General features: G+C 47.1%; 1 protein-coding gene across 1 annotated transcript; it reads left to right on the top strand.

Annotated features, from left to right (window-relative positions):
• Positions 1 to 23071: 23071 nt before the first annotated feature.
• LOC133899929 (probable carboxylesterase 18) lies at positions 23072 to 24617 on the top strand. The gene has a single exon (XM_062340969.1). It carries the CDS (start codon positions 23337 to 23339, stop codon positions 24369 to 24371), a length of 1035 nt encoding a protein of 344 aa, XP_062196953.1. The 5' UTR covers positions 23072 to 23336; the 3' UTR covers positions 24372 to 24617.
• Positions 24618 to 25297: the final 680 nt, after the last annotated feature.

Raw genomic sequence — 25297 nt, 5'->3', positions numbered from 1 at the left:
AGATGCTTCCTATTGCAATAAGGGGTATCAAGCCGAGATACATAAAGGTGGTCATCACACGGTTGTGTCACTTCTTCAACGCAATTGCTCAGAAAGTGATCGATGCTGAAAAACTGGGTGCTCTACATAGTTCATTGGTAGAGACTTTGTGCCAACTTGAGATGTGCTTCCCTCCATCCTTTTTCGATATCATGGTACACCTCTTGGTTCACATCGTGAATGAGATAATTGCGCTGGACCCTGTATTCTTACATCAGATGTATGCGTTTGAGCGGTACATGGGCATTCTGAAGGGCTATGTATGGAATCGTGCTCACCCAGAGGGTTGAATGATCGAGGGCTACAGTACCGAGGAAGTCGTTGAGTGTTGCATCGATTACATAAAAGATTCTAATCCCATTGGTGTACCTGTATCTCGACATGAGGGGAGGTTGTCTAGGAGAGGGACCAAAGGAAAGAAAAGATTCATCGATCATGATTACAAAGCAGTGGAAGAAGCACATTTCACCATATTGCAGCAGATCCAGTTAGTGGCGCCGTACGTCGAGCAACACCTAAATGAGCTGTACACAAAAAATCAAGGCCGCTCGTATGATTGGATATTGAAAGAGCACAAGTGTTACTTCACCACATGGTTCAAGAACCAAAACCTTCCGGATGGTGAATCTCTAGATAAAAAAAATGTTAAAATGTTGGCTTGTGGCCCATCAAGTTTAGTTACGTCATGGCAAGCGTATGACATTAATGGGTACACGTTTTATACCAAAGCAAAAGACAAGAAGAGCACGACCCAAAACAGCGGAGTTCGAACAGAAGCCTATGACACAACAGGGGAAAAGGTCACCTACTATGGGTTCGTAGAAGAAATCTGGGAACTCGACTATGGAGTGAATCTGCAGATCCCCGTCTTTCGGTGCAAATGGGTCAAACACCCAAATGGCGTGGCGGTGGACAACTACGGCTTCACAATTGTCGACCTCAGCATTGTAGGCCACAAAGATGACCCGTGGGTACTCGCTGATCACGTCGCACAAGTTTTCTATATAATCGACCCCGCAAATGAAAAGAAGCATGTAATTGTTGCCGGAAAACAAAGAATTGTCGGAGTCGAGAATGTGGAGGATGCGGAAGAATACAATCAGTTCGATGACGTGCCGCCTTTTGGAGATCCAGAAAAGATCAAACTTGTAGAAGCAACCCTCGATAGATCTGTGATGCCTTACATGCGTCTGAATGGTGTAGGGAAAACAGTTCAAGGCAAATAGTGCAATGTTATGCGAATTATTTTTCTAATGTGATAGAACCCTAAAATTTGTATACAATTAGGATAAGCTTTAATTTGTATTATGGACTTGTATGCATTTAAGATGCTTCAATATGTAATAGATTATTTAAGATGCTTTAGTACGTAATAGAATGTTTAAGATGCTTTAATATGTAATAGAATAGTATTTCCCAAACTAGCAAAAAAAACATTCAACAGGTTTCCACAGGCGGTTGACTTAAGAAATCGCCTGTGAAAATACATTTCCACAGGTGGTTTCTTAGGTTAACCGCCTGTGAAAAATCATTTTCACAGGCGGTTCACCTAAGGAACCGCCTGTGAAAATTCATTTCCATAGGCGGTTCACCGAAGGAACCGCATGTGAAAATGATTTCCACAGGCGGTTTCTTAAGTCAACCGCCTGTGGAAATCGTTCCTATTTATATAACCGCGCGTGGCCTCGAAAACCCTAGTGCTTTCAGAAAACATCGACCTCGCCGTCAGGCTGTCCTTCCGTCCCCCTACCGTGCTCTCTGTTTCCGCCGAGTGTGACTGCGCCGAGGAGCCGCCGAGGTCGATAAGGCTGATGAGGAGCCGCTGCTGCCGCCGCCGATGGAGGGCTGACTGCGCCGAGGAGGAGCCGTCGCCGCCGCCGCTGCCGCCGAGTACGACAGCGCCGAGGAGGAGCCTCCGCCGCCGAGGTCCACAGCGCAGAGGAGGAGCCGCCGCCGCCGGTGAGTAGTTCCATGTCCCCCTCCCGGCCGAGCCGTCGTAGTCGGTTCTCCGGCCGGCCGTGTGTCCCTCCCCCCTTCTCTGTGATGCCGACCATCGTGCCGTGGTGCAGCGCCGCCGGTGAGTAGCTCCTTTTCCCCCTCCCGGCCGAGCCGTCGTAGTCGGTTCTCTGGCCGGCCGTGTTCCCCCCCCCCCTCCTCTGTGATGCCGGCCATCGTGCCGTGGTGCCGTGTACTGCAGATTTGTTCCTTGTATTGGTGAGGTGAACCCACTGCAAAGTTGTCAAAATTGATGCTTCAAAGGCATTGTACATTTTCATTTCTAAAAGTTTTCTTATATGGGAGTGGTAGCTCTTTCCCACCTAATAGGCTCGTGCAAATTGAATTGTAAATACCTTTTTAGGTTAATACAAAATTGCCCCACCTAATATTAACTACTTTGCTATAAGATTCATATTTTTTTAGAAAGAAAGAGCAATACCGAAATGTATAAAACATCACCTCTTTGAATATTTTGTACAAAGATTTATTGGAGTGGTGAGGCATATTGCATTTGTATTAGATGTATTTTTTTCTTGTAGTAGTTGTAGGCATATAGCATGATTAAATTAAAACTAGTCTTTATTGTGCTTGTAATGCTTTGTTAACTATTTGTATATGATGGCTTAAATATTATCATATTTAGTTACTTGATACATTACATACTAGTGGAGAGGAAGAGGTCGACCAGTATCATGAAGTTTCCCACCGCCAGAGATCTCATCCAGTATACTTCCTATATTTCAGTCGACCGGTGCGGTAATTCATATCAGTTAGGTTATATGATGGGCCTGTGTAGGTTGGAAGGGTGGAGCAGGGAGGGGTTGGTGGGATGGATTTGAGATATATATTTTCAAACTACAGATGTATTTTGCTCTCAAATTAGGGGTGTCTGTTTTAAAAATTGTTTGGACGGCAATGTTTCTCACAATTAATGCAATAAACATGATCTAATATAAATGTATTCTGAATTATTTGAAAAAAAAAATCAAGATATCCAATAATGTGCTATTTTAACAAATCACATACAAAATGTTGAAATCGGCTATATAGTTTTATTGAATGCATATGGAAGACAAAATTATACAAAATAGCCCACAATGAATTAAGTATAAGGTTAGGAAATAAGGGGGGGGGGGGGGGGAGAACCTACATTCTTGGCGTGATGAGCCGAACCTAGGCTGACCGATCTCTCACTATTTCTGTTCGGTCCAACACCATCGCATAGGAGGAGGCCTCTATAGAGAGAGAAACACGCACATTTTGTTGAGACACTCCCTACGTGAGAACATTCGTTTGTTTCTCCCAAATATAATCTTATGGCGAATTATGTTACTAGCTAGAATGCATGACTGAACTAACCTCAATGATTTGTATGTTGCCGGCATAGATTCTTTGGTAGGACAAATATGCATATTTAGGTGTGCTTGCTTGCCCGGCCGAACCTAGTACTGATCAACCCGTTTTTGGCAATGTAAAAGACATACCTGTATATATCAACTTATACTATCATACCAATAATGCTCTCAATCTTTCAGCAACTCTCGAGACCATCCACTCTTCATTATATATATTGAGTGCATGCAAACTAGTTACATCTTAATTTGCAGATAGTAATGGTGTGGTACATATAGACAACAGTGATTTAATTAGTTACTGAAAGTTTTGCCAAGGAAAAGCAAGGATTGGTTGTTTTGATCAACAGAGAGAGATCAAATTAAGTTCGGTAGCCCATTTCCCAGGCTAGTTGTTGCCCATGTAGAATAGCCAAAAGTTAAGTGCATAAAGTGCTATTGTAGCCAATCTTTTCTATAAATGGCACCACCCGTCTCGCAAACTTCAAGTAGAAGCTTCCTTTCCCGGGTTATAGAGCAAATCCTTGTTCAAAAGCTTAATCTACCACTATGGTGATCACTAGAAGGAAGACCCTCATTCTTTACTTCAGGTTTCTAGACTTTGACATTGCGGCGTTCGAATAATCCAATATTGTCATTCTCTGCTCTCTAATTTCTATGCTTTTCTTGTGTTCTATGATACTCCATTTTGCATTTTACACTACTACTAAATTTCCCTTTTTTTTTATGCTAGCATACTTGTTAGCTTTTTCTAGACAACAATAATCCAACGGTCGATTCAGTACTATGGGGCAAAAGAGGATAGTAACCCCGAAGAAACCAGAAGCAAGCAGGATGTCGGATGTTGCAACAGAGGCCTCCCCGGCAAAGAGGACGCTCGCAATAGAGGCCTCCCCGGCACAGAGGTCGGATAGGGACCCAAGCCCTCACCAACCGTCCTCCTCCGGTAGCAGCAAAAGCTCGGGCTCGTATCACAGCCAGAGCTCTGTTCCGTGCGAGCGGGAGATCCACCGTTGGGAAAGTGACAACGAGTACAATCCCGCCGAAGAGGTATTTAGTTGAGTCAATGCATTTCATACTTGTTAAATGGAGGAATATCTTCTGTTGATGTCAACTCTCATTTATTTTCTCTCTAGAGGATGAGGGTGCAAAGATCTTCACATCGATCATCTGCGCCACAACCCACCGCTACATCTGTGCCCGAAACTGCGGGTCCCTCTGGGCCGACGCTGAAACGAAGAAGGGGCGAGCGTAGCAGGAACAAGTTGACGTCCGTCATTTATACAATAACACAGGTTGGAGTTGAAGGGGAGCCAATTGCACCTCGTGAGGCCTGCGCCAAATTCCGCAACGGTTGCGGATTCCTTGTCAAGGAGTACGTCCCAATCACTATAACTGATTGGCGATTGGTGTCGGATGAGACGAAGGATTTCCTATGGGCAACATTGCAGAGAACCATCCGATTCCCCTTGGGAACAGAGGAAGCAGCCAAACAGAATGCATTGAAAACTATGGGAAAAAGCTTCCGGGGTTGGAAGAGTGACCTCAACAAGGAATTCGTGAAGAAGAATCTGGTACCCTTTAATAAATACGGAAAAATTACACCAGAGCAATGGGCAGAGTTTGTTAGGCAGAAGACCACACCTGATGCCATCAAACTGGGTGAATCGTTCAAGCAACTTGCGAAGAAGAATAAGCACCACCATCACTTGGGCACATCTGGGTACGCCCCCAAAATTCCTGAGTGGAGGAGGCAAGAAGAAGAGGCTGCTCGGGTTGGGAAACCCAACCCTTTAGAAAATTGTGATGAGCGAAGCAGGAACTGGGTCTACGCTCGGTCACAACGAACCGAGTCTGGGGACTTAGCCTTCAATAGCCCCGAGACCATGGAGGTGACCCAGACCATCCAAGGGCTTGCTAAGGAAGGGTCTCTAGAGCCTGACAGGGAGAATGACCTGCTTAGCAAGGCCCTGGGGAACAAAGAACACCTGGGTCGCACTCGAGGCATCGGATCAAAAGTGGGCTGGAAGCATGGGTTCCCAAACGATGCGGGCCAGTATAAGACATGAAATAGATATAAGAAGACCCCAGAGGAACAGATACAAGAACAGGTTAAGGTCGAATTCATGAAGATGTGGAATGAAAAGGTGAAGGAAAGGGCGGCATTAATGCTGATAGAGCAACCAACCAGCCCAGGATTTCGGAGCAGCATAGGGTCCACACATTTCGATAGCCAGAGATATCCTATGGATGAAATCAAAGAGGCTACCCCTTGCATTCTTCATGTTCCGGTCGGCAAGGGAGACTTCACTGTCGAGGCTGCCACTGGTCAGGCCATTCCAAGCCGTGTGTTTCACAGTCAAGATATTCCGGCCGGTTACGCCAAGGTACAAGTGGACTCAGTGCAGCCGATTTTCAGGAAGTACAAGCTCGAAATCAGCGCACCTGAGGGTATTGAGATTCTCGATGAGGCTGTTGGAAACTTCATTTTGTGGCCTAGACGAGATATCATAGTAAGCTGTCAGAAGTCACAATCGCCAGCGTCCCGCCTGTCCCAGGGCCCTGCATCTCTGCCTCAGGCACCGCTGCCCCAGAGCCAACCCACTCCGCCTCAGGCACCTCAGCCCCCGTGCCAACCCACTCCGCCTCAGGCACCTCAGCCCCCGTGCCAACCCTCTCCACCTCAGGCACCGTCGCCCCCGCGCCCGGTATCTCCGCCGCAGGTAACTTCGCATCGTGCTTCACCGTCTACAACTCAGGCACCTCCGCCTCCAGCGTCTCTAACTCCGGCGTCTCTGCCTCCGGCACATCCATCACCTGAGCATCGGAGAGTTCCTACAATGATTACCCCATATGAGAAGATTGAGCTACCTGATCCGATGAAGAGGTGGCTTCTGTCCTCGTCAAAACCAAAGGCATCATCCGCTCAGGAATCGCCATCGAAGGGCAATCTCACGAAAGAGATCGTGAAAGCATTAAGTACCTCACAGATAGATTTCGTGCCTACACTGGATGTTCCCGAAAAATATGAGCATGGCAAGCCATTTCTGCCATCATTTCAACTCCAGGAAGGTCCGTGGGAGATGAGAAAATTCCACGAATGGTACATGAGGGCATGTCGCGCGGGCCTCTCCATAATCACTGCTTCTGTCCCCACTAATGTTTATCTAAGCGGAGACAGCTACCTCATGTTGGATTTCAAGGACATGCACGCTGTGTTCCGCCTCGACAAACTTGACGTCAATCTCATAAGTGTGTGGTGCCTGTAAGTGCCAACAATCTACCTCTACGTTCATATATGTACCAATATATGTTATAGAAGCTAATGACTATTGATTTGTTCTGTAGGATGCAATTTAACGATGCAGATAAGTTAAAGAGGCCTGTCGGATTCCTTGATCCGCAACGAATTTTCCAGCCAAACATGATCGTGAACATAAGGACTGATGACCCTAGGATTAAGGGGAAGAGTAAAAAGGATAAAGCATGGGTCATAAAAGAAGCAACCAAAACAAAAAGGCTCAAAATGTCAACCTATGTAGGAAGGGCTATGCTTGAAATGCAGGACAAGGACTGCATCTTCGCTTCCTACAACTTTAAGTAAGTGTGATACGTTATGAATCTAACATAAGTGTTCAACTTAGTTGATCGATCAAGAATCTAACAGAAGTATTCATGTAGCGATCACTATATTTGTATAATGTTGATGCCGAAGTCGAGCAGACTCGTGGTCCTTGACTCTGCCGATTTCCAACAAAAATCCTACCAAGATTTCATTGATGTTATACAGAGGTAAAGGAAATCTCCCATACTTAAAATTCTTATACATTATTTATGAATTGATAATTACTTGTTGGTATTCGAATAGGGCCTACAAGTGGTACGTAATGAAAGGTTGGATACACGATACGGACAGGCCGGATGCGATATCAGTCCGTACACATTTTCCGGTACTAACACAACTTCTAATTCTTGTATTCCACTATTAATGACGAATAGTTTTATTGAACTAACGAATACGTTGCGTTTTTTTAAGTGCCACAAGCAAGGTTTCAATACCGTTCTTTGTGGATACTATGTTTACGAATTTCTTAGGATAAACGGGAGGTACACAACGAACCCTGAGGACGTAAGTCATCATTGTACCTGCACATTCTTATTTGGTTATGTTTCCGTTGTCAGTAGTGTTTTAACTCTTTTAGTGTGTTTTCAAACCAGGCAAGGATGATCCAATGTGCCAACCAAGCTCTCACCGATAAAGAAATCCAAAACGTCCAACGTGACATGTGCCGGTTTATTATGCATGAAGTCATCCACAAGAATGGTAGATTCTTTGATCACGGAGGCGAATTAGCTAGCCATCCGAGACTTTGTGTGTGGGACAGCGACTCTTAGCTATATAGGCTTGTGATGTTGTAAATATTGTTTTATAAATATTGTGATCAACGTACACCCTTCCTTCTTCGATGCACTCACGAATATAGTGAAAGCGAGTATCAATGTGCTTACTGCGATCATGGTGCACTGGATTCTTACTAAGTTCTATGGCAGACTTGTTATCCACCATGAGTTTGAACTTCTGAATTTGATCACCTGTCAGCTCGCTCAGAAGCCGGCTCAACCAAACGCCTTGACAGGCTGCTGTTGCTGCTGCTATATATTCAGACTCACATGATGACAATGCTACCACTTTCTGCTTCTGTGATGCCCAGGTAATCAGACTCGAACCAAGGAAGAACACCACTCCAGTCGTGCTCTTGCGATCATCGACATCACCGGCCAGGTCACTGTCACTGTATCCCAGCAGCTCTTGCTTATCTCCTTGTGCTTTCTTGTAGAAACACCCATACTGCAATGTTCCAGCCACATATCTCACAATCCTCTTCACCAGCGCCCAATGCTCAAGAGTTGGAGCTTCCATAAACCGGCTTGAACACCCACGGCATGTGCAATGTCCGGTTGAGTATTGACAAGGTACCTGAGGCTCCCAATGATACTGCAGTACTGGGTTTCATCAACAGCTGCAGCACTTGATCTTTTGCTAACCTTCAGTCGCTACTCCATGGGAGTATCAGTGGTGTTGCACCCGTTCATTCGACAAAGTTCAGCAATTTTTGCTGCATATGCACTCTGACACAAGGTGATCCCTTCTGCAGTTTGTTTGACTTCAATTCCCAAGTAGTAGTTGAGCAACCCTAAGTCACTCATCCTGAAGCTGTTCATCATCTGAAGCTTGAACTTGTTGATTGACTCTTTATTCGGCCCACAGATAACCAAGTCATCAATGTATACACCTACAAGGAGGAGGGAATGATGATCACCTCTTCTGTAGACCCCATGCTACAGTGTGTTTCAGGTGAATCCAAGCCTCACCAACTCCTGATTGAGCCTGGCATTCCAAGCTCTCGGTGCCTGCTTGAGGCCATACAGTGCCTTCTTGAGCCTGAGAACCTTGCCGGGGTGCTTGATGTCGATGAACCCGGGTGCTTGCTGGACATACACTTCCTCGGCCAAATCACCATTCAAGAATGCGGACTTTACATCCATGTGGTGTACCTGCCAGCCACCATGTGCAGCGAGGGCGAGCAGAACTCGCACTGTCTCCAATCTCACCACTGGTGCAAACACTTCGTCATAGTCCACCCCTTGACGCTAAGCATATCCCTTGGCGACCAATCGAGCTTTGTACTTGATTATATTCCCGGCAGGATCTTTCTTAACCTTGTAAACCCATTTGAGCCCTATCGCTTTGTGGCCGCGAGGCAAATCTTCCAGCACCCAAGTCTTGTTCTCGAGGATGGACTCCATCTCGGCTTCCATGGCACGGCGCCAGCACGTCTCCTTCAGCGCTTGCTCAACGCTGCTTGGTTCATCAGCGGCCAGCAGGCACAACCCGCTGTATTTGAAGTTGAGCACCTCGTTCGTGGTGTCCAGCACGTTTGTCAATGTGCGGAACCGAAGCGTGACGCCATCCGAGTCCACGTTGCCAGTGGTGGGCGGAGTCGGCCACTGAACAACGGCTGGTGGCGTGGCCTCCGGTGGTGGCGTCGGGGGTGACACCACCTGGCTGTCACTCGACACGAGTGGATAAACCGACGACGATGCTTCTGAAGGCTGCTGCAGACCCCCGGTGCCGGTGCTCACTGCGTCAGCTCCGAAGCCCATTGTCGGACGACTAACAGTGGTCATGAGCTCGATGACGAACGTGTCATTCGCGCCGTCGTCCCTGCGATCACCTCTTTGCCAGTCCCATGCTCTCTTCTTGTCGAAGATTACATCACGGCTCACCAGCAGCTTCTTCTCCACTGGATCATACACGCGATAGGCTTTGCTCTCTGGCTTGTAGCCAATGAATACACCGCGTACAGATCGGTCTGAGAGTTTGGTGACTCCCGATCCAAGGTGCTTGACGAATGCCACACAGCCGAATGTGCGCAGGTGTCTCACGCTGGGCTTGAGCTTGTACCACCTCTCGTACGGGGTTTGGCCCTCCAAGCTTCTTGACGGTGACCTGTTCAAAATGTACATCGCGGTCATCACCGCCTTGCCCCAGAATTCAGCCGGGACATTCATCCCCTTCAGCAAACAGCGGGCCATCTCGACCACCGTTTGATTTCGGCGTTCAACAACGCTGTTTTGTTGCGGAGTGTAGGGAGCAGTGGTGAAATGCTTGATGCCGAGCTCATTGCAGTACGCCGTGAAGCTGCCGGAGTTGAACTCGCCACCGCGATCAGTTCGCAATGCCTTGACGGCCCGCCAATCTCATTCTGCACCACGGCCACGATCCTCTTGAACTTATCTAGTGCTTCATCCTTGGTAGTCTGCAGCTCGGCCCACATGAACCGGCTTGCGTCGTCCACCACCAGCATGAAGTAGCGTTTTCCCCCGAGTGTTGGTGGAGAGATCTGTCCACACAGATCGACGTGCAGGAGCTCCAGTTGATCCTGGGCGCGGTAGCTTGTCGCCCGGGGAAACGGCGCACAATGGTGCTTGCCCAGCGCGCACCCATCGCACACCTGTTCAACCCGGTCGATGATTGGTACACCGTCCACCATCTTCTTGGCCCCAAGATCACACAGCGCTCGGAAGTTCAGGTGTCCGTAGCGAGCGTGCCAGAGCCACGCGGTGTCGCTGCCGCTTGCCAACAGGCACACCGGCGCGCCCACAGTCAGCTTGACCGTGTAGAGCCTGTTCGACATACGCGGCGCGCCCACAGTCAGGCACACCGGCGCACACGCTCGCGATCAAACACACAGAGCTGCCCGTCCTCAAGCACAATCTTGCAGCCAGCTTCTTCCAATTGACCGAGACTAATGATGTTACTTTGCAATTTAGGAATAAAGTACACCTCGGTCAGTACCTTGTGCTCATGCCGGCATCCTTCCATGATCACCGACCCAAGGCCGCAAATTTCCACGACGGAGCCATCTCCAAATCGAATGTTGCCCCGCACTGTCTCGTCGAGAGAGGCCAGTGCCGAGCGATGTCCCGTCATGTGATTACTTGCGCCCGTGTCAAGGACCCAGATGTCGTCGTCGTACGCGGTGGGGGAGACGTTGTCCTCTTGCAGATGAAAAGCCCGTGACACCGCAGATGGCAACTTGGCAGTCGAGGCCATCAGCAACGCTGGCTGATCCGTTTCCACCTTCGCGTGGTATGCCTCCCCCTTGCGCTCTTTGGGCGGCTTCAGGCACTCCTGTGCCCAGTGGCCATAGATGCCACAGTTGTGACACCTGCCCTTTCGCCATGGTGTCCCCTTTGACGTGAGCTTCACATTGGTGTCGCGGCCCTCGGCACGTGCTCCACCCTTGGTCTTCGATTTGTGCTGGTGCTGCGCGCCGCCCTTGTTGCCGCCCGAGGGGAACTCAAACTGTAGTCGGTGCTTGTTCTTGGCCAGCCAGTCCTCCTCGGCGAGCAATAAGCGCCCAGCCTTGTCCGTGACGTGTTCCGTGCCATCGTCCAGACGATCCTCCGCGGCGCGCAATCTCCCGACGAGTTCCTCGATTGAGAGTGTGTTGAGATCAAGGAACATCTCGATCGACACGACCACCTGGGAGTAGCGCTTTGGCACAACACGGAGGAACTTTTTGACAACGCGTGATTCGTCAATGGGCTCACCGAGGGCGCGGATGTTGGAGGCGAGATCCGAAATCCTCACAGAGAAGTCGTCAATACTCTCGCCGTCCTTGAACACGATCGTCTCGAACTGCTTCATTAGCTTCTGTGCGTTCGCCTCCTGAACACGCGCCACGCCCATGCGCATCGTCTTCACGGCCTCCCACGCGTCCTTGGCTGTCTTCTTGGCTGCCAGTGTCGAGCACAGCTCGGGTGGGATGCCTCGCACCAGCGCCGCCATGGCGAGCCGGTCCTCACGGCGATCCACGGCGCCTGTCTCGATCGCGTCCCAGAGGCCCATGGCCTCCAGATTGATCTGCATAACGAGCTGCCACTCGTTGTAGTTCGTGCGAGTCAGCATCAGGAAGACCAGTGCTGCGCTCGCCTCCTTCACCACTCGCTCCACCACGACCGGCTTCGACCCGCTGGCGCCAGCGTCGTCGTCGAATTTGGACTCGCCCATCTTCTGGTCGCCTTTCGTGGGAACCCCCATCGGAGGAGTGCCGCCAATGCGAGCTTTTGGAGGTGAGGAAGACGCAGTGCGGCTGCCGCTCGACATGTTCAGCGGACAACAGTTTCTTCAACCTCGCTCTGGTACCAAGTGATGGAGCCCCCCCGACACAAACACCGATGATCACCGCCGGTGACCACCCGCACGAACTCAACACACGCACACAAACACGTGGAGTTTTTCTTGCTACAAGACGTTGCAGCATTTCTGTTTTTCATTGATGCTTTTTATTCCGGATACACGGGCCTCTCACCTGGCGTTCACGCCACACCGCGAGCAGTGTGCAACGCGCTCGTTTCTCTTGGCGACGCCCGCAACGTGTTGCTGCACACGCCGTGGCGCAAACAGAAAGCAAATGACTCGAGCCACGCCGTGGACATGCACGACTCTGACCACGTACAACTCGGGTACAGGAAGGGAAACATGCCATGTATACTAACTATAGCTAATGCAACTAGATTAACACAACAGCGTGGCCATGTGGGACATCGCCATCGACCTGGCCATCGCGCTCCGCGCGCGCCTCTTCCAACATTGCATGCCCCGCCGACGGCCCAGTCTTCGTCGTTGTGTTCTTCCGCGGTGGCGGGTTTGCGTACCTATCCGCATCCTCCCCTGTGTACGACACAGCGTGCCGCCGCATCGACGAGTCCTCAGCCTTCCCGCCGGCGATGGTGGTCATCGGCGGGTATGACCCACTGCAATACTGGCAGCGGTGGTACTGCGATGCGCTGCGCGCGAAGGGGAAGGAGGTGCGGGTGCTGCAGTACCCCGACGCTATCTACGCCTTCTACATGTTCCTGGAGTTCGCGGAGTCGCGGGACCTCATGCTGTAGATCAAGGAGATCGTCGTCGGTAGCAAGTGCGAGCGTCGGGTGGCACGGTGGCGTGGGCGCTCGCAGATGTCGGTTAGCTATGTTGAAAATTAATCTTGTTTTATAATATATTTAGTTTTAATACGTATGATAGTACGAGAATCTATTTTAAAGTAAAGTCTGAATTGGATTACATCGGAGTAAGATTTAGAGTATAGTATTTGGTCATATATAATGAAGAGAAAAGGACATCCTATAATGTAGAGAGAAAGATAAAGGCTATGAGAAAAAGAGTCGATTAAGTTGTGAGAACGTAAGAAATAGAAAAAAGAAAAGGATAAACTATCGTAGCCTCAAAAATTTGTGTCCTTATGTTCTCGTGTTCTTGTGATTACTCGATCACGGTGAAAAGTCAACAATTGGTATCAGAGTCAAGGTGAAGATTAGAGCTGAAATTTGTTGAGAAGCTTGAAAGTATTCGGTTATGTACTCAGCGAGCTTGGATCTACTCGGTGAACTACTCGGCAATTTTGCAAGTACTCGGAAGATACGTACTCAGAGAAGCTAAGAAATATGTTATGTGCGGTCGATGGATAACATAGGTAGTAAATCAACATCAGTGATGATGTCTAGATCAGGAGAACCGACGAAAGAGAGTTCACTGGTGTCGCTACACTATCCAATGATTATGAGGAGCAACTACACAACCTGAGCGATTAAGATGAAGGTGTTCATATGTGCATAAGGCATTTAGGATGCTATCGAGCACGATGATCTGAAGAAAATGGTGGACATGAAGAATGATCAGATAACGCTCGCTACCATCTATCAAGACATTCTGGAGGAGACGCTGCGGGCAGTATCTGAGAAGAAAACTTCTAAGGAGGCATGGAAGTGCATCAAGATGATATACCAAGGTGATAAACATGTCAAGGATATTTGTGTTTAAACCCTCAGAGAAAAGCTGAATAGCTTGTAGACGAAGATCACACAGTCAACGACTTCGCAATTAAAGTTCAGCACGATTCATGAGCTCAATGACAAGATGAAGGACTTATACGTGGTAAAGAAGATCCTAAGAGTCACACCGAACAAGTTCTGCTTCAATCGAGTAATTTAGTGACCTCGATACCATAACAGTGGAGGTGATCTTTGATAGTCTCCGGGGTACCAAAAAAAGTTGCGGCGACGACAGACGCGGGGCTGCATGTGGGCGAGCAGCAAGGCGACGGGCAGGAGTGCGTGGCACTCGGGACCTCGGCAGGCCTGAGGGGCTGGTGCGGCTCGGTTTCAGATGGCATCCGACTGGAGTCCGAGCGGATCACGTGAGGAACCGGCGTGTTCGAGCGAGTCAAGGCCAAGAGATCGAGAAGATCGGGACGATGTCACGTGGGTGCAAATTTGACCGAGTTTGTTTCTAGCTCATTCAGTTGGTCAGCTGTTGGTCATGTGGTTTGAAGCTTCGGTCGGTTCTGGAAGATCTCGTGGGTGCGGTTGTTTCAGTTGCAGGCCGAGGCCAGGCGGGGGATCCATTAGGCGCTTAGTGCGAGGAGGCGCAGGCAGGACCAGGCGTGTGTGTCATGAAGTCCTAGGCGGAATGATGGTCACAAAAGCGCGTGCCGACGGGCAGGAGAAGTACGTGTGCATAAAGGTCAAGGAGGCCTTGGTGATTCAACTGTACGATTTGTCATGCGGGTGCGTGCGAAGCAGGGTGAGAACGGATCGGAGAAGGTAGTAGCTAAGTGTGTCTCAGTGATGGTGGTAGCCATCGAAGACTCCTTTATGTGGTGTTGATTGAGAATCAAAGAACAGAGAGCACTTAGCTACTACCTTTAGGTAGTAGCTTCGGACGTTCGGGCTATGATGGGTCAGTCGAGTGCCAAAGCTCCGTATGTATTCATGTTGTTTTTCAGGTTTCTTCACGATAAACTAGGTGTATGCAAGTGTGAGTTCTTATATTAACTGTGTCCACAAGATATTAGGAGTATATAAGCTCTGATCAGAGTCAAGATAGCTGAAGCTGATGTTAAGATTGAAGTTACTGGTAAGGTGTGTCTCAGCGGAAAAGCAAAAACGGATGCATGGGTTCGACGCAATATGAAGCTTGTGTTGCAAACTCAGACTTTCTCCATCAAGCGTGAGTTGAGCATGTCACCCATACGTTCGATTGCTTCAACGAGTTAGAGAAAACAAGATTAAAGGAGAAGTTTAGAAATTAATATTGTTTTATGATAGATTTAGTTTTAGCATGCGTGAGAGTCTATATCAAAGTAGAGAGTCCGAATGAAAATAAGATTACATCCAAGTATAATTCATAATCTAGTATTTGATCCTATATAGTAAAAGGAAAGAACACACTATAATGTACGACCAGAGAGAGAAAGAGAATATGAGATGAGAAAAAGAGTCGAGTTAAGTTGAAACGTCAACAAGAACTGAATATAATCCAGAAATCTCTCGATCTGAATCCGTGCTTCTTGTCGGAATTCGTTCGGTTCTTGACTTGCATCTAGTCGAGTTCCAATATTTTTTTTTTCTCGGCGGACCGCATGGTCACGACTTATGGTCGTGCGCTCACGTAGCTCGCACTGGTCGGAAGCCTAGTCGGGACTTGCTGGTCGGTCGCTTGCGTGCTCATGAACACACTGGTCGGACACCCGCTCGGACACAAGTTGGTCACCCTCGCGATCCTAGTGTCAAAACCAACAAGCTACTGCCACTGTTAGCAGGGGATTGGGTAGTTTGGCTTGCGCGATTGGGTCAGTGTCTCACTGACGTGGGCTGGTCGCACGGGCTGGTACGGTGGTATGGCACTATGGCAGCATGGTACCATATGACGTCTCACTTCATAAGGATTCCTGTGGAATGGGCGTCACAACTGTACTAGTTTCAGTGATCAGTGATGAATAATTTTGTTGGGTCGTTCGTTTGGAAACTCGATAAATTACACTCGACCCTTTGTGTTCGTCGGATAAGCATGCGATGGACAATATACTGTGTTCTTCCTCCGGCACCGATCCCTTGATTCCCCTTCCTTCCGTCTCCGGCAATGTTTCCATTGCCACTCACGCTAACCACTCGGTGCTTTGCCTCCCCATCATTGACACCTCCTATCGATTGTCCTCTGCAACCCGCGGCTAGTAGCATCCACGCCGGCTGCCACCTCCGCCGGGGCGACTTGCCACCCCAGGTTTGCATCTAAGCCCAGGAAAAAAGCATAATTAGTGGATATGAGCGCCTCACCTTAGGAGCGAAAGCATTTTGAAGCGTCCTATGTTTCGCCTCATGAGCCCAACCATTCTTTAAAAAATCGTGTGTAATCCATGGTGTCTATAAACTTCCGCACCACGCTCTGTTACTGTCGTTCCTACTATTGGTTGAGAATGCACATCATTGTCAGCGTTGATAATTATCGACAATCCTACAATTAGTTGACAGTGTATGGTGTTGTCACGGATAACTACTGTCTCTGACAACATCATTACAAGAAAGAGATGTACATGCGGGGACGCAACGGCAACAGGTTAGTTATGTGGGGATGCAATTTCTCTCTAGGATATAGGAAACCACCTTGTCAAATCGATCATGTGCAAATCGTGCAAGAGTTGCAAATTGTTCATGGGCGAAGAAGATTCAGTTATTGATAAAACCACAAATGGCAGGCCCAAATATATAATGAAGTGACAAGGAGAGGCAAGTCCTCCTCTAATTATTTTTTTTGCAGATAAAATTTTACTAACGCAGTAAATTTCGACCTCTATTTGTTCTCGCCATGATGGTTTTCATCGGACAATCTCGACGACGACGGCAGGGCAGATCGGCAGACGACATTGGCAACATGCTGGTGCTCTGTTCAGACTAATGGCCACGAGCACGATCATGATGCCACCGCCAGCTCCTTCGTCTTCGTTGCACAAACTGCTCCGCAACCGTGGCTGGCTACTATCTCGTTCAACGATTTGCAACGTACAACCCGGGAGAACCTTATTTTTACCCCATTCAACTGTTACTTTCCGCAGTTTCTACCGTGATCTGCAGTGTTATAGCTTTGGTTTCGATGCTCCCTTTATTTTTATTTTAAGGGGGCGCCTATTAATTAGTTAGTTGACCGAAAAGCTTAGTACATAGTCAGCAGGGTTATGTTGAGAACACATTCTGTGCTCTCCTCCCACCGTGAGCTCCCATACTCCGCTTTTTAGAAAGTGTTGAAAATAATCATGAAAAATTATAAGAAAATCACGTCAGATAGTGGATGAAATGGATACCTTTACTCATCAAAGATCAAACTTTAGATTTTTTTTCTTTATATGCCTCATCAAGATAGAATTTTTTTCAATGGTAGATGACTACCTGTTGTTAATGAGGTACATGTGATGACTTTATTACTCTTCAAGTTTCGTATCTTCGGTCTTCACTAGGTGATACGTGAGTGCGTACATGTTATGATGTGAGTATATAAGTGCGTCTATGAGTTGTAGTAGTATTTCTAAAAAAAAATAGTTGATGAAATGATTAGGTACCATCCAAAAATTCAATTTCAAATGCAATATATTTTATAGAAAAAAAAATATTTATATAAGTGAGCAGTAGGATTTCTTTTTTTTTCTTTTTAGGTTTCATTTTGTTAAAGCTTACGTGCATGTCAAGCCACGCACGGTACACGTGCATGCCAATCCTCCTGATTGGATTGTTTCCATAGCTAACCATATTCTGTTTAGGTAGATTACATTTAACATGTATATCACCTTCTGTTTGTTATGATCATGTTTGTTGTACAAGCCACTGCCGGTTCTAACCACCAACCGGCACTGATAGTAACTATCAGTGCCGGTTCTTAACTCCAGGCCCTCGATCGCGGGTGGGAGTTTTAGAACCGGCACTATACCTCTTTCAGTACCGGTTCCTTTGAACCGGCATTGAAGGTGGCGACTATTATGTGGGGTTCTGTAGTAATGTATATGTATTCGGCAAGCACATCAATGAAGTTTATTGTCGTGAAAATACTTCTGCTTTCACATTGATCCAATTTGGCAAGCGGCAATGGTGGATGAGCACCATGCTCTCATGGCAAACCACACCTAGTATTTAGTCCCTTTGCCCCCACATGCCAGTGTGGTGTCTGTAATTGTATTTTCACCGCAAATTCAAACTGGATGGCTCCCTTGATTGCTACAAGGTTCATTGGGTTTTTCGTAGTTTCTCCCAGCAGCTTGGCGTCAACTATGATGAGATGTTCAATCCCATTGTTAATCCGGTCACCATTTGTACAATGCTCTCCATTGCACTTGCTTCATCTTGGCTAATACAGCAGCTTGATGTCAAAAATATCTTCCTTAATGACACCCTGAGTGAGACAATTTTCTACTAGTAGTTGTCGGGTTTCATCAACTCCTATCACCCCAGCATGTGTGCCGCCTCAACAGGTCTCTCTACGGCCTCAAGCACGTATCCGCGCCTAGTTCAGTCAGTTTTCAACATTCATAACCTATCTTGGATTCACCGGCTCAAAGTGAAGACACATTGTTGTTCATCTACAAGCACGGATCCGACACCGCCTACTTGCTTCTATACATCGATGACATCTTCTTGACGACATCCTCTACGGTCATTCTTCAGAGCATCATCATGGCTCTATATTGAGAGTTCGCCATTACTGATATCGGGAGCCTGCAACATTTTCATGACATCTCCATCACTCAGAGCGCCCCTTGTGGTCTTTTTCTCTCTCAGGTGAAATATATCACATATATTCTAGAACATGCCAACATGACATCCTGCAACTCGTATGCAACGCTAATTGACACCCACTGCATGCTACTGGACGCCAATGGCGAACATGTCTTTAGCCTGATCTAGTATCGAAGTTTGGCCGGGGCTTTGCAGTACTTGACATTCACTCAGTCGAACATTACTCATGCGTTCTAGCAAGCATGTCTTCACATGCGCGACTTGCATGAGCCTCACCTCGAGTTCATTAAGTAGATCCTGCCCTATGTTAAGGGCACTATGACTTATAGCCTCCAGCTTGTGCCATCCGCTCCCTCTGACCTCGTCGTCTACATTGACGTCGATTAGTTAGGCTGTCCCAACACATGATGGTCTACCTCGGGCTACTATGTCTTCCTCGACGACAACCTTGTGTCTTGGTCGTCCAAGCGTCAACACACAATATCTCGGTCTAATGCCGAAGTTGAGTATCATGTTGTGGCCAATGCTATGGCTGAGGCGTGTTGGCTGCTACAACTCCTCGCTGAGCTACACCACCCCATCCACAAGACCACATTATTGTATTGCGACAACATCAGTTTTGTTTGTCTCTCCACCAACCCAGTACAACATCAATGCACTAAGCACATAGAGATAGATCTGCACTTCGTTTGGGATCAAGTCTCTCTTGGCTCTATCCATGTTCCTTCATCTTTTCAGAATGCCAACATCTTCACAAAGGGATTTTCATCATCACTCTTCACCGACTGCTCTAGCCTCATTGTCCTTCTCCTACTTGAGAGTGCGGGGGAGTGTTAAACCTTACGTGCATGTCAAGCCATGCACGGTACACGCACACGCCAATCATCTTGATTGGATTGTTTCCATAGCTAACCGTATTCGGTTTAGATAGATTACGTTTAACCATGTATATCTCCTTTTGTTTGTTACGACCATGTTTGTTGTACAAGGCACTGTCAGCCTATTTTTTTACACTGACCAATTTTTCATACATGATCGCAAGTCATAAGTCACACAAATTTTCATACGAAATACTATGTGTATGGTTTGTGGGAGTCGAACCAGTAACCTCTCACCTCACATAAAGCCTCCTTACCATCTCACCTATCACTAACTGTTTATAGTAATAAGATATATTTTTTTTCCTTTTGACCCTTGTTATCCGAAACTTATGTCAATTATTTGAGCATTTCAAATGACTTAGAATGAAAAATTTCTCAACTATAAAGCTATAGATATCACTGAGAATTATAATTTTTCCATTCGAATTCATATGAAAAATTTATAATTTTTTGAATATCTAAGTATAAATATGCAAACAAACACTTGTTTTTCTCCAACATGAACCAAATTAAGCATTGCAGATATTATTATTCCACCATGTAATTACTAATGTTAGAGACGTTAATTTATTTAACTTATATTATTGTATCATTCCATATTCTTCGGGGGTAGAACTAAGTTGGTCTACATAAAAGTCAGAGAAGAGTTTAGACTAGTGCATTTTATATACACAACATGTTAATCATTATTTAGCACTTAAGCATATATATTATCATTACATCATGTTCTTACTAGCTTGATCTTTTTAATTATTAGTGCTAGGTGCTTCCATAAGTGAACCACGATAAAAGAAGTCGAGACCAATAAGTTATGGATCACAAATTGGTTGTAAAGCCAATTTGGGTACCTAGATGATTTTAAATAAAAAATGTTATCAGCTACAAGTTATGTATCTTGTCGAGAGATACAATTTTGTTATAAAATATTGTCCTCATCTGACCTTGTATAAAAAAGTTATAAATTTTCAAACACTGATAATCCATTATGAAAAAGATATGAAGTTTTGAACATTAATAATCCTTTATCATTGTAAGTTTATGACATTAACCGACAATGATAATAGATGAGTATCACTATTAGTTTATATCATGAACCAACAATAAATAGTGGTATTTTTACTGCTGGTTTGTTATTTGAACCGACAATGTTACTTGATTATCAGCATCGATTTCTTTTGGATGGTGTATCATTATTGATTCTTGACCTAAACTGACAATAATACTCTATTACTATCAGTTTTCATCTAACCAAGAATCATAAGCTGACACCTGTCATTGCTTTTGTGGTAGTGGCAGAATTTGTTCCTTTTGTTTTCAATATGTGCATCGTGTCTACCATTATTTTTTTTGGCATAAATTTAATTTGGATCAATATATTCTAATTGTTTGAAATTCTTCAAAATATTTTTCGTTACTTTTTAGAAAGTGGGAGCATGGGAGCGCACAAGGGATTGTAAGCACTGGTTATGTTCTTGGGTTTCGATACGTGGAAAACTAATTAAGTTGTGTTGTTTGGCCGTTAGTCCTATGTAGCTGCAATAGGCAAAAACTATGTTTTCCACATTTGAAAAACGGGATTCCTATACAGTTCTTGCTATTTTTCTTTGGCGATTGCAGTCGAATTTTTTGCCATCAAATTTGCTCTGCGATTCGTTCTTGTTCTTTGAGCTGTTTAACTATTAGAAGTGTTGTGGGCTGCTTTGTTTCCCCCAGCTGGCTTCCCTTGATGGGCCTGTTGGGCCTCTTTCCCTTTGAAGCTGACTGGTGTGTTTTCTTTTCTTTCTTTTTTCTGCATTGAGTTGCTGTGTTTTTCTACGCTAATATTAATTTTTCTTGTAGGCTTTCGTTTTCATGGACAATTCTTTTCCGTTTAGTATTTTGAAAATCCTATGATCATTTACATTTAATCTATATTAAAATTTTATTAATTTTACAATGTAACTCTCTATTTAAATTGTAACTTTTTATGTCTTTCTTTTAAGGCCTTTTTTCTTCTTTGCTAGGCTTTAGAAAGATCTACCTGTTGTGCCACTAGTAATTCTTGTTGTAGGCTATCTTTTTTTTAATGGAAAATCCTATTTTTTAGATATTTTTAGGGATCTACCTGTTGTGCAAATATTAATTCTTCACATAGCTTTGTTTTCTTGCATATGCAGGGGTGGATCTTAAGGCGGCGGGGGGGGGGGTTGCTGAAGTTCTAGGGAGAGGAAGAAGAAGAGTAGGGAGGGGTTGAGGAGGAACGAGATCAGTGGCGGAGCCAGGAATTCTACGTAGGGGGGGAGGTGGCTGGCAAAACATGATCAACATATTGTTATATGGACTATCGATAATTATGGAGATTGGCTGTATATTCCACCAATTTTCACTTCTTATGTATGCACTAATATTGGTAACACAGAAGTTCACAATTCCATTACATAAAAGCAGATGCATGACAAAAAAAAGTTTAGAAGATAAAGAAGTAAATTAGGATAAATATCATCACTCATATCAGCTGCACACTCCCACTTTGAAAAAATCAGAACTGTTATTTTAATATTACATGTCATAATCGGAAAGCTCATACACATGATATCTTGATACCTAAGATATATACCCTGAACTACATATCATTTTTAAAATCACTTTTAAGGCTCAGTGATCTGGTGGCCTGCGATTTGGCCGTGCCTTCTGTTTAACGGAATTTTATGATTCCACTCAAGAAATACTTATCATTTTTAAATTCATCCCAAACCTATTCCTTAACAAATCTCAACTTTAAGGCCTTGTTTCAAAAGTTTTAGCATGATACACAATACTACATAATAGCCCTTCACTACCGGTTACAAACTGTCTTTTACTACTAATTTTAGAACCGGTAGTATGCAATAGGCAGTGATAGTCGGATTGCTATCACTGCCCATTGTTGTTCACCGGTAGTATTGTTATTTTCAGGAAACAAACAAATAAATAAATAAGTTGGCTCGGCTACTGCCACCGCACGCCGACGCACTCCACCGATGTTGCCGTGCCAACTCGAGCTTGCTCTGCCATACACAAGAAACACAGCGGCACGAAGCCTGCTGCCAAAAAAAACGTAGATGAGGTCGCTCTTGCCCGTTGGCGTCCAGACTCTGCATTCACCGCCATCAGCCGCCGCACCACCGCTGCCCTCGCGCTTCTCTCCTCCATGTCACCTGCCTCGCTCCCTCGGCTCGGTTGCTCTACTCGCCGCCCCGAGCTACGCTCACGAGGTGCTCAAGGCATTTTACTCGCGGTGCGGGCCTTGCCACCTCCGCTTCTTCTCCCTGAGGCTGCCGCCAGCCATCGCCTTGGCACGAAGACCGCCACTCGAAGGAGCCTGCTTGGAGGCTGCGCCTGCGCCTGCGCCCTGCGAGCCGGACGTGAGGACCGAGAGCCAAATTGCATTAGAAGTAAATTCGGGTCCAATCACACTATCAGTGCTAGTTGTTATTATGAACCGATAGTATTAGTATCACTCCCTATACGAATTGACAGTGATAATTTACTATCACTACGGGTTCTTTTCTAGAATCGAAAGTGATATTATTTTTCCTATGAACCTGCAGTAAAAAATCGTATCACTGTTAGTTTAGTTGATTCGGTAGTAATGAGGTGGCAAATAAAATTATTTATGTAGTAGTGATATTACAGGGTAATAATGTATATTAACAAGATGTAAATAGTGTTACATTGGTGACATTAAATTGCGCGGGTATTCTAGATTTCTGGCTTAATTGCATGAGATAATCGGTGATGCGATGTTGCCTTTGTGCTTACCTACCGATTGGCAACTCGCAATCCAGCCTTCGAGAAAGCAGGACGAGTAGCTCACGCAGATGAGAAAACCACACTCTCGGCCAGGCCACTATAAATAAAAGAGCAAAGCACCACCTCGAGAGGCGATCGATCCATCGCATCAGCCCTGCGATCGGCCATGGCAGAGACGCCACCGGCGCCGCAGAAGCCGAAGCCGCCGATGTCGCGGCTCATGCGGTTCTCCCTCAGGGTCGTCGACCGCGTCACGGACGCCACCCGCCGCGCCGACGGCACGCTGAACCGCTTCGCGCTCTCCCTGCTGGACCCGCGCGTCCCGGCCATCTCCTCCCCGTGCCGCGGCGTCGCCTCCCGGGACGTCGTCCTCGACCGCGCCCTCCGCCTCCGCGCGCGCCTCTTCCACCCGGCGAAGGCGACGTCCAGCCCCGGCGCCCCCCTCCCAGTGATCGTTTTCTTCCACGGCGGCGGGTTCGCGTTCCTCTCCGCGGCGTCCCCGGCCTACGACGCGGCCTGCCGCCGTATCGCGCGGTACGCCTCCGCGGCTGTGCTCTCCGTCGACTACCGCCGCGCCCCCGAGCACCGGTTCCCGGCGCCCTACGACGACGGGCTTGCGGCGCTCCGCTTCCTAGACGACCCCAAGAACCATCCCTTTCCACTCGACGTCTCCCGCTGCTTCCTCGCTGGCGACAGCGCCGGCGGCAACATTGCCCACCACGTCGCGCGCCGCTACGCCGCGGACGCCGCCTCCTTCAGGAACGTCCGCCTCGCGGGAGTCGTTGCCATCCAGCCCTTCTTCGGCGGCGAGGAGCGGACCCCGTCCGAACTCCGCCTCGACGGCGCCGCGCCCATCGTGTCTATCGCGCGCACCGACTGGATGTGGCGCGCGTTCCTGCCTCCCGACGCAGACCGCACCCATGAGGCCGCCAACTTCGCCTCCCCCGCGGCCGCCGCGGGGCTCGACTCCCCGGCGTTCCCGCCGGTGCTGCTGACCATCGGCGGCTACGACCCGCTGCAGGACTGGCAGCGGCAGTACGGCGACATGCTGCGGGGCATGGGCAAGGACGTCCGCGTGGTGGAGTACCCGGACGCCATCCACGCGTTCTACGTCTTCTCGGACTTCGACGACGCGCGCGACCTCATGGTACGCATCGCCGAGTTCGTCGCCGAGAGCGGTGCCGGCGGCAGCAGCCAGTGATCGGAGCCGGATCATCTGCGCGCGGGAAGGTGTTCGGCCGCGTGCTCGTCGTCGTTGTCAGTGTCGTGGCGTGTGCGGTGCAGCAGTGAGGTGTTTGGTCGGGGGTGGCGTGTCGTGCGTCGTTCGTTGTGTTGTGGCCTTTTGGAGAAGCAGGTGCGGTTGCGTGATCGAGAGAGGTAAGAAAATGTGTGTGATTACTTTGGTAAGTTTGTATGATGTGTCTGCTGAGTGATATAAATTAAGTTACTAATTAAGTCGGTGATTTCGTGGTGGAGGGTGAAAATTTTCTGATAGGGACCAAAATAGACGGGTAATAAGAAGATGTGCGAGGTTGTGACAAGAGGCCGAGCGAAGGAAAATGACACGATGCGTTACTTCGCCTCACCATGCATCTATAAACATTTAATTTTTTTAAAAAAACATCATTACAACTCATAGAAGTGCATACACACTCTATTTCGACTAAATCCTAAAGTAGGTCAGACCGATGATGTTTCGATAACATGGAAATTTGCTTTTGCTGGTACCATTGGAAGGAGCGAAACAGGATAATCCACTTTTGCAGGTGAACAGAAATAGACTATTGTGCGGGTTATTTATTTTTGGCCATGACAGTAGTGATTTCTCAGGATCAAGAGGACAAAAATTAAGAATCGAACCACAGTTTCCATCTCTGTCTTTCTCCAACTCTTGTGTCGACCTGAGCAAGACGACTGCACTCAATGAACTGCAGTTTTGCCCAAGGCCATCATTTCCAGTTCTCCCTCATTACCTACTTCAGGTAAACCAAAATTTCTGAAATAAAATGAAACAAATGACTGTCATATTTCTTAGAAACCTTTCTGTAGAAGTTCTCAAAACACATGCGTAACCCTGTCTGTTTTTCTATCTACACGATGTCTGCCGAGTAATAGTAGGTTTTTACA

The sequence above is a fragment of the Phragmites australis genome, chromosome 19, assembly GCF_958298935.1.
Source record: "Phragmites australis chromosome 19, lpPhrAust1.1, whole genome shotgun sequence".
NCBI lineage: Eukaryota > Viridiplantae > Streptophyta > Magnoliopsida > Poales > Poaceae > Phragmites > Phragmites australis.
The sequence above is the reverse complement of the archived record's forward strand: the minus strand, read 5'-3'. Positions and strand labels throughout refer to the sequence as shown.